Genomic DNA, 13,074 nt, shown 5'->3' on the forward strand with positions numbered 1-13,074 from the left:
CAATCAAGCCACAAACTATGAGTGAGGCTAAATGTATGTTTAGAAATAAATTACAATTGCTACTTGGACAATAGACCAGCTTCAAATATTAACCCATCCCAAAGTGCCCCAATTCAGTAAGACGAATGCATATTTCGATAAGATGGTACTTTATTACAACAAATACCATTTAGAAATAACCATAAAACCAAAGAGCAGAAAGTGCAAGACAAGTGCACTATAGGAGCTGCTATTTATTGGTTTCACAGCTATAGTAAATTCAGGCATTTAAAACTAATTTCACTCAAGCACTCTCTCATAGCATCTGCAAATAAAGTCAACATCCAATTTTAGTCCGAATAAAAATGCATACACTGCAGTACAAAAAATTGTAACATGAATTGATGCTATTTGCCCCATTTTTTTTAACAAATCACTGCAGTTAAATATTACTGCCTAATTTTTAGGTTTAATACGGTATATTATAAACTCCTATTTTTACTTGGTAAAAGTGTAGGAATTCCTGTCTTTTGAACAGAACTCGTTAGTCAATGTTGCAAGGAAAAAAGCAGTTACAAAACAATGACAGATGTATTCAATTTTAGGCCATTTATAGTGAGAGTGGAGGGAAACTAATTTCAGAAAGTAGCGTCAAAATACACGCCGTCTTTGTGAAGGTATCAGTTTGTACATCAATGGCCCACCTTGTATGACAGTAATACTGGACTACTTATTAAAACCTACACATAGATCACATCAGAAATCTGGTTTTATGAAGCTTATATACTCCCTTTCATTCGCAGGTGAGAGGAATCGTGTTTAACCTATGTAATATGCTATTAATAGGAATGTTTTTCTAATATGAAGCCACAAACTTGGCCACATTCAATACATTTCTATATAATCTGTCGTTTTTTTTTTAGAAGTGCATATGTATTACATGATAATGCCACTGCTCGATGTGCAAATTTGGCTTACTGTGTAGTCACAGCTGATCCAAATACAGCAACCTGACTAACATCACTAACCGGTACGCAGACAGAGAATTGGTTCAGGTTCATGGTTTAAGCTGGTATTCGAGATTCTCTCTCTCTCTCACCATAGGAAAAATCAGGCCCGGTCATTCAGATTTGGAAGACCAAATGTAATTAACACAGCTAAATTTCTGATCTGTCAATCTCCATATGAAAAGCTGTGATGCAGTAAAGAGAGAAGGGCCACGTCTTTCCCGACGTAATGCAGACTCGGCGCCAAGGACCTACGCTCTTCAAAGAGATCTAATGCAGTCCATCTAGAGTGTAGATCTAATGCAGTCCGTCTAGAGTGTAACAAAGACGACGGAGTTGCTTGTCTTTAGCCCCCAGTTCTCTAGCTTGTTTGTATTTTTTGTTGTACTGAAAGCTATTTAAGAAGAAAATATATATACACATTTGCTCCTATAATTTACAGCACAATTACAGCGAGATTAAATGAAAGACAAAAATCTCAGCACAATACTGTTTGAGATCTTTGACCAAATAAACACCTACACTTCATATAGCAGGGCATGTGACCTAAGATTGCGGGGGGGGGGGGGGGGGGGGGGGGAATGGCTACATGTAGTTTTACAACCAAAGGAGGGGAAAGAAGGGCAAAAGGAAAATGAGACAAAAACCAAACCCAACTCCACAATGTCGCACCCATTCAGAATTGAATCTATTTGGCATGTAGTTACGAACCTGAAGTTTAAAACACTTTTCTTTTAAGGCTAGGCTAAGACCTAATTAAATAATCCAAATGTAAACATTACTTCTGTCTTGTAGTTTTCAAAATAAAATAGTCCCTACAAGGTACTTAAAGTCAAACTGCAAAAATTTAATATGAGGTAACGTGCTAACAGCGTGGGGGGGGGGGGGACCAGCTCCTTAGCTGGCGATTTTCTCAATTTCATCAAGGTCATCTGTGTCCAATCTTTCAATCTTCTTATCTGTGTGAAAAGACATTGTGGTATAACAATAATCAGTCAACCTGGATTCTTCAATGTGCCCAACACACTTGCCAATAGACAATACACTCAGCTTAAAGTCTATTAACGTGCCATTTGCTCTCAAGGCAATACCAGAAATTCAAGTACTTACTGAAGTGTTCTTGGATGCGATTAAGGATGTTCATACTCATCTTGCTGTCTACCATGTTAATAGCCAATCCCCTCTTGCCAAAACGCCCAGTGCGGCCAATTCGGTGTAGGTAGGTTTCATTGTCTGGGTTCCCGTCTTTGTCCACTGGGAGGTCAAAATTAATCACTACAGACACCTGCTCCACGTCGATTCCTATAAATTGAGTAAAAAAATAAATAAATATATACATACACATACATACATATACACACATACATACACATATATACATATACACACATACATACACACACATATACATACACACACATATACATACACACACATATACATACACACACATATACATACACACACACACATACACACACACATACACACACACACACACACACACACACACACACACACACACACACACACACATACACACATATATATATACATACATACACATATATATACATACATACACACACACTTAACTTTACTCAAAGGCATACATACATACAAAAGCACAGTTGTATTATGAACTTCAAAAACACTTGATCTTGTAACTCGCACAGAATTCATCACACATAAAGTATAAAGAACGAAAAGCACTACAAAGGACAGAAATGTGGAATAATTAAAAATAGACATCACACAGCACACAGCTTCCTTGTACTTGTTTCATAATTGTTCAAAAACTGTCAGCCAAAAAAACTGACTAAAAATAAGTATTTCAGTGGGATACAATGGCATCTGAAACAACAAGACATCCATCTGGGCATAACTAAGTTCTGAACATGTATCGCTAACTTAAAAAGCAGGCCCAAAGAACTGGAAGTGAATTACAGTCCTCACCCCTGGCACACACATTGGTGGTGACCAACACTTTCTCTTTGCCTTCTCGGAAGCGATCGATGACTGCGGCTCTCTGCTCCACCACCATTTCTCCACTGAGCAGCGCCACCTGGTGACCTTCCTTGGACAGCTCCCCTGCCAGCCAGCCAGCCGTTTTCCGAGTCTAAAGACAGAGTATATGTCTGACATTAACATGCAATACTACTACTGGACTGATCATCTGGCATAATGGGGGGACTGACGCGTATGTGGACTATCGAAGTTCATTGTAGGGCTCTTGACTTGGACCTTGGTCCCAGAGTTGTGATCCCACAGTTCTAACCACGGCCCTGTCCCTCTACATAAGATAATAAACAAAAAAATAGAAAGTGGACTAACATGACAAAAGATCATGGCCTGTGCAATGGTGATTGCTCCGTAGATATTGCAAAGTGCCATAAACTTCTCCTCCTTGTTATTGCAGAGAACATAGTACTGCTTGATGGTGTCCAGCGTCTCTTCCTCACGCTTTAGCTTGATGATGTTGGGATCGGGCACAATCCTCTGAGCAAACTTCCACACAGAGTCTTCAAATGTGGCAGAGAACAGCAACATCTGACAGTCCTTAGGCAATGCCCTGAAAAAGGCAAAAAACATCACAGATATGGAGACATCTGTTTCTCCAGATTGATAGATATCAACATGGATGTCTGCTGTACATACCCCACACTTATTGTTGTGGCCACACCTACCTCTGGATGCGAATACTTTGGTCCTGGTGGCCTTGCGTGGCAATCATGACATCAGCTTCATCGAGCACAAACACCTTAATCTTTTTGGGTTCAATGAACTTGAGCTTAATACACCAGTCTAGCACTGTGCCAGGGGTGCCAATAACAATATGCTCCTGGATCTTCATCCCGCGGTCCACTGGAGGAGACACAGAAAAGTGTCATGCACCACTCCCATCTTCATCCTATCCAGCAACCTGTACCTCACCCTGTAGCCTCATTTAAGTCAGTGATTCCCAAACCTTGGAAATCCCAGGCAGTCCATGTTTTTGCTCCCTCCCAGTTCCCAGTAGAAAGCAAAAATGTGGACTGTCAGGTAGCTGGCAGGGACCAAAAACAGACTGTCAGGGAGGTCCCCGAGGACTATGTTGGGAAATACTGATTTAAGAATTTATGTTCCTGCTAAACATGCAATGAGAATCTAAAATTAATACCAAGCATTTTTCCGGGGCTCAAAAATGTCAACTAACAAAAAGCTGCTCCTCCAAAGGATCCCTAATAAAAACAATACAAATTTGCAAAAGACCATTTCACAATTATCTCACTGAAGGTTTTATTGTGCAGCTAAGGGGATACCACAAGATTGCCATCATTTCTGTGTGAAACAGAACACAAGTGAACCATCACACAATTAAAATTTTCTATGTTCCCAAAAACAAAGCCAGGACCTGGACAAGTCCATGAGACTAATGTCAAAATAAAAAGCAGTAAATATAAGAGGAAACATTTAAGACCAGAAATCTGGGATTCCATGGCAGATCAATTACATTTACTTACATTTATTGCCTCGGATGGCATACTGCAGTTTAACATCAGGGTAAAACTTCCCCATCTGTTCGATGACTTTTCCCGTCTGTAAGGCTAGCTCGTAAGTTGGGGACACACACAGACACTAAAGATGAAACACAAAGAACAATTAGTCAGGTGTTCTAGCTTCTAGCTTGATAAGCAGTGAACCATAGACATTTTACATTGTGTTTTTCTCAATGCCCCAAGACACTTAGCATAACAAACACAGTACATATATATAGCAATATAAAGTAACTGTTCATCAGTCGTGTCACAAAAGTACATTGAATTTAACATTAAATGTTAAATTATCAATGTTGAGTAAGAAAGTAGGTTAAGAACCAATTCACTTGATAGGCGTAACAGGTAACCTTAAATGATAACGCATAAACATGCAACCACAAATCAAATAATTCAATGTGTACAACAAAAATTACAGATATGACTGCCTCATGCTCTAATTTTCTATGCATAATGTATAGCAATTAGTTAACTTGACTGTTAAAAAGCAGTACTCAGAGAATTGCTTTTGCTACACACATAGGGGCTGATTATCCCATCAAGCACTCAAGCAAAAAAATTGCTTAAAAAAGTTACGTATGTTTAAGTATATTCTCTCCTCATCTGTGTGGATAGTCCCACCACACTACACCGGAAAAACAAAATCTAGTTTAGTGATTTTGGTGATGAAAGTGGCGCGTGGACTATTTTGTTTACATTGTGAACCTAATTGAAATCCACAGAACCCCTTCTATTTTGAAAATGAAAGCATGGCAGTGGCCTACTACACTCATATTTGGTCATTCTCAGGAACGTGAGAATCCTTTGAGAAAAAACTAAATGTTACAATTAAATACACTGTTTGAATTCTGTGCAGAGCAATTGACATGGCCTTATTGGGGATATTAAAATTATGTCATTAATAGCTCTGATTTAATAATGGCTCCACCATTTCCACAAGTAGAATCACTGCAGCTTTAAAATCAAATAAAAAAATTAGTTACATTTTTTTTTTTTTTAAATCGTTTAACTTTACAAGTAATCCACTCTCGCAAGAATGCAAGTACATGCAGAACGGCTTTGGATTGTGAGGACACACAGCTTCCTTTGAACCTATTCATTACTCATTTAGTCCTATTGATTCGCCTGATAGGCGTTTTGAAAAAGCAGATGCCACTTAAATCCTGCATAATAATAACATACTTTGTAAATACCTACATTTTTCTATGTACTATTGAGATATACAATTAAGATGCACAGATTATATCAGACAATTATCAGTATTGGCCGATGGTTAAAAATGAGGCGATATTTACAGTCAAGAATTCCTTTTAAAATGATGACCCACACTGCTTTGCATACCGGCGTAGTGAACAATGAGAAAAATGTCTGCCATGGGTAATTACTTGAAAATCATTAGAAATGCATTTTGCAAACGCTGCTCTGTCAAAATTTACTATATCTGTAAAAATATACTGGGCTCCATAAGGCGACCAATTTGGTCGCACATGCAACCAAGAATGTCGACTGACAATTTTTAGTTGCCCTGATGCGTCTAACATTTCTGTAGGTCAATCTTTGTTTTCCAGGGTCAGAGCCAAAGACACAGAAAGGGTGGGTATTTCTGAAACTATATGTTTAAGAATGTTTTAAAAAGGTATGTTTTTATTCATTATAAAATCGTTTACATTTAGCTCAAATTATATATGTGAATTATTCACATAAATTTTGGACTGCAACATTTGTTTCTAAATTTATGATACTTATAATACAATTTATGATAGATTTGTTTTGTTATATGTTTGGCTCTTCGAAAACTGCAATCTTGCATTGTGCCGTGTAGAAGGGCATGACTTAATACAGCTAATCCAGAACACACAGTGAAAATGTTCTTAAGTGCACTTTAGTTAGTGGCAAAATGCACTTAAGGGTCATTTACATGCAACACACAGCCCATATTTTGGTGTTTTTCCCACCAAAAGTAAATAAATCATCTAAGTGCACTTAAACCCCACACTTAAGTCAAAACAGCTCACACGCTTTTTTTTTTTTTTTTTTAACTTCAGTGCATTGGAGAATCGACCCCTCCAAATTAACTTGCATTACATACAGTTCCCTCCCCCCAAAGATTTGCATTATTTCGCAAAAAGTCGTTGGAAATTTCCCAAATCTCTGCATTTGTAATGTTTAAATAGTCTTCTTGTGCTAGGTACGGAGCCACCCACTCCACAAATATAGGGATCAATTTACCAGTTTTGTGCATGACCCTGCATTATAAATGAACAGCACCAGTGGCACATGGCCAAGGACTGTCCACAATAAATCCAGCTGAAGGACAGTGGGCATTCACTCTTCCACGGTTCACTGTCTGGTTACCTCGTGCAGCAGGATTCGAACCATTATTCTGAAAATCGTACACCACACTGCTACAAGTGAGGATGGGGTGGACTCACCTGAGGCCACGTGTCATTGGGATCCACACGACTCAGCATGGCCAGTACAAAGGCGGCTGTTTTGCCTGTACCAGACTGCGACTGAGCAATCAGGTTCTGAGGCCTGGCATGAGAGGAACACAGACATACTAAAAGTACAAGAAAACCAAGGGGCAGCTTCACCCCGGTTATTAAAACTTCATATAGTTAAGGTTAAGGTTAAGTTCTTCATGACAGACACAGGTCATGGATAACAAGAATATTAACTGCTCCTCGGTAGTAACTCCGTATTTATTCTGTAGTAATTCAGAAATATTTAGACTAAGATTGCCCAAAGTGGATATGCAAGCGTCATTACAGGTACACTTACGGTTCTGCAAGCATCATGGGTAAAGCGTTCTCCTGAATTTTAGAAGGTCTGTTGAATCCCATAGCATACACACCCTGAAGCAGTTGGGGCTTCCTGGGGGAAAATGGGGGGAGGAGAGAGAACAAGATCAACAATCCGGTTATACTACTCAAGAGAAAGGTAGCATCACAAGTCACTGTCCTTAATACGGCAGTAAATGTGCTAAAGAATCAGCTAAACAGGAAAGAATGTTTAGCGCAGCGTTTCTCAACCCGATCCCCAAGGACCCCTTGACTGTCCGCATTTTTGATCCCAACACAGAGCTGCGAGGGAGCAAAAACATGGACCGTCTGGGGATCCCTCAGGACCAGGCTAAGAACCACTGATTTAACAAAAGGCTCAAACGACAATGTAACAAATTAAAATGCAATTTCACGACAGAGAAAAAAAACAATCACACCAGCTCAACTCCAAATTTTGTTCTCCAACAAAAAGGTTATAGCACTTCAATTCTTGATACGTAAAGTGTATGATAGGAAACACTCAGCAGATCACATTAATGTACATTGATGCTTTAAACAAGTCAGAAAATGGGCAGGTCTGCATGACCACCCGGACAAAGCCTAATTCCACTACACATGTAACACTTATTTTTACAGACATAAGTGTTCTTGTACTCCACTGTGAATAAGCCCCTTTCTCACACTTAGAGACTCTAGTCCAAACCATATGTCAAGTTTTGTATAAAAATGTCAGATAAGGCTACAGCAAATAGGGTTCCAATAAAACATTTTCAATGTGAGTCGAAAAAGCACTTTCTAACTTACATTCTAATGTAATGAATCATTTTTAGCCACAAAATGAGACTTATACATCCTCAAATAATAACTATTAGTCTTTAGATTAATCTATTAGATACTACAATAAAGTTGCAGCTCAACGCTAACCAATTTTTATGTAGGATAAGTAATTTAGCACAAAATTTCTAGTTTTTCCCCAGTATTGCTTAAATGAACAGACTGAATATTTTGATTTAAAACTACACTTATACAGTGAATATACAGTTTAAGCATCCAGTATTGTGGGCAGTGGTGGCTTGATAGTTAGGAAAGCACACTTGTAATTGAAAGATTGCTGGTTCGAATCTCCGACCAGCAAGGCACCACTGAGGTACCCTGAGCAAGGTACCATCCGGAAAGTCTGCTGGGTGCTGAATTAGCTGCTGTGTTACAATGTCACATATAGGTTAAATGCAGAGGACACATTTCGTTGTTGAGCACTCTGTGCTGTGGTGTGTCAACAATGAACACTGCTCGCCGAATTCTAAATTCTATAGTGTACTTCCAAAAGGGGATCAGTACTTACAGTCGAAGCTCTTCAAAAGACTTGACAGAGTAGAGTGGAGAGTTTGGATCCCTCTGAAGAACTTCCACCTGATTGGTTGTGTTTACCAGGTTATTGCGAATCAGCTTGTTCAAAAGTGACTGTGCGGCTCTGTCCTCTGAAAGAAAATTAAAAACAAATTCAAGCTTGCTGATGAAATATACAGAAGAAATCAAATTTTACATAGTGAGTTCCACAAAAAAGTAAAAAAAAAAAATAACACCATGACAGTAAAAGTTAGCAAAAATTTGAATGCGGTAGTCCACTCTACCACTAAACAGTCAAACAATGTAGCACAAAATGTGTATGACACTGTACCAGTAAGTGACTTTTTAATATCTGAACTTTTACCTTTGTCATCTTCATCTGGTTTGTCCCCATCTTCATCTGTCTTTGTCGTTCCTAGTTTAAAAAAAAAAAAAAAAAGCACAGGCCAATCAATTTTTTTGTATGCTGCTAAGATCAACGTCAAAATCCAAAAATGACGAATGCCTTACCATTTGCTTCTGCTCTTGATTTGTCTTCATTCTCTTTTATTTGCAAGCTACCAAACTGTAAACAAAATGGAAATGCAAAAATAATAGATATGATTAGGTAAAGTTCGGGTAACCCCAAACGTTTCCATACCGGTAAATCAGACCATTACGACTGGACTATAACGTAAAAAATTAAACACCAGTAGTGAAAACAGGCCCATATAAACAGCAATATTTATTTAATTTAATAACCTCGTCAACCATCATACCGACGTTTGCGACAACGGGTTTTTTTATTCAGACAAAATTGCTCCATTGGACCCACAATAACTTCGCAAATGCAGAGACGAATTGAAAAACAGCTCGATGAAAATTTAACACACGAATTCAACGTCTAGTTTACAAAATAAATCCGACGACGGCACCACCACAGTAATTACCAGCCGCCTAAAACCGATTAAAATGCTCACAGCTATATTTTCGATCGCTTGTCTTAAAGAAAGTGTTAATTCATGACGTTAAAAAGGCCAGAACAACTAGCGGGTTAAACTGAGATTGCCAACTCGTGTTAATTGATGTGGGTTCGAGGGAAATCCGAAAGCAGGATCCTCTCGCTGGCTACACGGCCACCCGGGCAACGAACAGGCTGGTTGGGATATACCTTTACAGTAAAACTGAATAATAATACCGCGTTCTCTGTGCTGTGGCTGAACACCAACACAATGGCCAAACAGAGCTCCAAATCGACTACATTTTGATCTGACGTATTTTATCAGCGCACGGTTTTGGGCCCATCCGCTCAGTAATAAGGTAGCTAGCTAGCTAGCTAACCGTGATAATGCTTAATAAGTAGCGTGCTAATTGTTCATGCTTACTGATTCTGCTGCAGCTTCCTGCTCGTCCACAGCCAGGGCCCAGGAATCTGTCGCCATTTTCTGATTAACACGATTGCTCAAAATATAATATGCCTGATTACGCTGTTAGGTGATTTAATGGGATGCCAAAGACAACACACTTCGTTCCGGATGCCCAACGATGCGAAAGAGAAAGGCTGACGCTCAGTGGACGTCCGCATTTACCACCCTCCGCCTGAAACACAGACAAAGCTAAATTAGTTCCTAGTCTTCGCTGCCTTGTCTATAAAACGAAATATTACTGCGCACGCCTTTTCTTGATTTATTATCACTGGTTATTTTGATATTTATTCCGCTATTTCAGCTTATTGACATATGTCTGTCACTCAAAGCTAAGCATTTTTTTTAATTCTGTTTTAATTTATAAGTGCAGAATATTTTTCTACAGCAGGAATTTATCATAAACGTAAAATAATTCTTATAATGATCCTGCAGAAATGATCTTAACTATATATTTCTCTTGTGTTGTGCTGTACAAGCATGATGAGCTTTATCGATATATGACAAATGAATCGTTTTCATCATGTTTCATAACATATGACAAATGTTATTAAAATGTTATATGTTTTAAATACAACCATATGCATTGTGACTGAAGAAGAAACCGTCTTCTCAGTGTAACAGTTTTTCTTTCTTGGGAATTTCTTAGAAATTTTGCGTAGAGCAAACCATTTTTTTCTGACCGCACCAAATATTATTTTGCGGTAATTCGTGCCAAAACCCTGCGTAATGAAAATGGCTTTGTATTCACAAAAGAAGTATTCTTACGAAGAATTTCCATCCATCCATATAACATACTACTTTTGTAGAGGTAGTCAGACCTTGTGGCACTGAAATCCTAGTAGTGAGCAAAGCTTACAGTTTTATTCATAAAAAATACCAGCATAGTATAGAGTGGTTTATGGATGCATATGTGTGAGTGACAGAGAGAGGGATGGAGAGAGAGAGCTTTCTGGAGAGATTATATTAATTTAATTGTAGAGCGGATGTTGAAAATCCAGCCGTGATTTTCCCCCTAAACCAATCTGATTTCCTTCAAGAAACCAGCAGGGCTTGATATTGTCATGGTTACCATCATAGTAAAATAGGGCTCACCCAGACAGTGGCCACAAATAGAGCCCCCAGCCAAACTCCTACATCAGATTCAGCAGAGTGACATTAAGGGTTTTGCGATGAGCAGGAGAGTATGGCAGCTGCATAAGTAGGGAAGAGAGGTTAAGGTGGATTTCGCTTCAGCCCTCATCCCCAAACCACCATCGCCAATAGCTTCCCTTCCCCCTTCCTTCACCTCCACGCATGGTGTTGCATTTCATTGAAACTGGTCCCCAACCTTAATAAAGGATACATGAATGGGGGGCTCTCATCATCGATTGCAGACAGGAGGAGTGGGTGGTGTTCATGCTGGGGGTAGGGAGGGGAGAGGAGGGGAAGGGGCTGGTAGTCTGTTGCATATGACCGTCTCCCTGCCAGAAAAGCTTTCCAACTCCAGCCACAAGGAGAGTCTGGGAGATACTTTTTTTTTTATAACCACATGTTGCTGTTCTGACTTTATTTCTATATTTATTTATTTATTTGTCTGTCATTTTTTTCCCTTCCTTCCTTCTGGGAGACCTAATATTTCCTCTCACAGAACTCACCGACAATCTGGACCCCAAACAAAAGAAAGGGACGAAGAATGAGGAGAGAGAAAACAGCATCCTTTCATTTCTGACTTCGTGGTGAGTTAAAGGACAAAGCAAAAGAGAAAATAATAACAATTACCTTTCAAAACAGTTGGCACAAATGTAAGGTAAGACCTGTTTGTTTGAAAGTGCCCGTAGTTGCTTGGTTTCTTGACATTGTGTCTCTCCTCTTATTTTTTTTTAATCACTTAAACAGATACAGGCATTTTTTGAGAATGGGCATGTATTTATTTATACCAGTAATTTGATGCTTCATTCATTGATGAATTTCTGGGAGACCATGATTAGCAGAAATTAACTGTCACATGCACTTTGCCGACTTGTAATACACTTTTATTTATTCAAAAGAAATCTCATATCTATATGTTTTGAAGTCCCGTTTGTTTGTCAGTGCATCTGCCTATGAGTGTAACAGCAGGAACCCTTTATTGTATAGCAAACACTAATCCCAGGTCATGCTGCAGCAACAGGTGGTTGTCTCTCCCTGCAGTTTCTTTGTAGAACAAAATGGGGGGCTGCTGTTGTGCTGGTGATGCTGTAGAGTGTCATTATACGTTTTACTTGAGCCCATTAGCCTTCCTTAAAACCACATAATGTATAAAATCACAGTCTTCAAAGGGAAAGAATCTCTCCATATTTTTTTTTTCTTCCAGTGTTTGCTGCCACTTTATGGATGTCTGTTACAATCCTAGAATTAGGGGGGGAAACTGGCTCTCCGATGTTACAAACCTGATCATATGTGAAATAAATACTGAGAAAAGTCTTTATTTGATATTTTTCTATTTTGTTATTAATTTGTCCATTTTGATATTACAGTAATTTGGTCTAACGCGTACCCTACTACTTGGAAAAAAAAGTAAACATCGTTGAATTTCCGTCCTTGCACTGTCTGATTTCCTTTTATTTGTATTGAAATAAAATTTTGACAGCGTTCTCTGTGCAAAGATTGTAAATGCGTACAGGTAATGTGAATGTAGATGCAAGCTTTACTCTTCGCGGTGACCTGGCCAGGGTACAGCGACCTAACAAAGTACGTCCAGAGTGCCGTAGAGGCCAAATATTTGAACAATTGCCTGACAAGATGAGTCGGTTTTGTGCTGCAGCACGGCTTCACAAAACAAGCAAGCTGATGCTGCCGTTCTGTCTCGTCCTGCCGCTACGCAACATAACACAGGATGGCAGTATTGACCCAGAAACGAAGGCCATCACCAGTGTTTGTGCACTAAGATTTGTGTGACCTTTTCCTCTTCCATGGGGCAAATGACAGGAGCCCAACTGACCCCTAACTTAATTAACGGACCGTCCCATGCCTCAGGCTGAATTATGAGTCCCTGTCG

The 13,074-nt window shown here is 39.1% G+C and overlaps 2 protein-coding genes across 2 annotated transcripts in view; one reads left to right on the plus strand and one right to left on the minus strand.

Moving 5' to 3' along the window:
- Positions 1–132: 132 nt before the first annotated feature.
- ddx19a (DEAD-box helicase 19a) lies at positions 133–10,236 on the minus strand. The gene is made up of 12 exons (XM_049017022.1): positions 10,017–10,236; positions 9,163–9,217; positions 9,017–9,067; positions 8,648–8,783; positions 7,304–7,396; positions 6,955–7,057; positions 4,490–4,604; positions 3,674–3,851; positions 3,321–3,558; positions 2,943–3,105; positions 2,097–2,288; positions 133–1,945 (listed from the first exon to the last, which is right to left on the minus strand). The coding sequence occupies exons 1-12, from the start codon at positions 10,071–10,073 to the stop codon at positions 1,884–1,886; spliced, it is 1,443 nt and encodes a 480-aa protein (XP_048872979.1). The 5' UTR covers positions 10,074–10,236; the 3' UTR covers positions 133–1,883.
- vwa5b1 (von Willebrand factor A domain containing 5B1) overlaps positions 9,527–13,074 on the plus strand; it is a 37,863-nt gene continuing 34,315 nt past the window's right edge. Inside the window, exons 1-2 of the mRNA XM_049017021.1 lie at positions 9,527–9,573; positions 11,665–11,844. The gene's annotated coding sequence lies outside the window, so the exon portion shown is untranslated. The remainder of the gene's footprint in view (positions 9,574–11,664; positions 11,845–13,074) is intronic.

This window comes from Brienomyrus brachyistius, chromosome 6 (genome assembly GCF_023856365.1).
Source record: "Brienomyrus brachyistius isolate T26 chromosome 6, BBRACH_0.4, whole genome shotgun sequence".
In the NCBI taxonomy this organism is placed as follows: Eukaryota; Metazoa; Chordata; class Actinopteri; order Osteoglossiformes; family Mormyridae; genus Brienomyrus; species Brienomyrus brachyistius.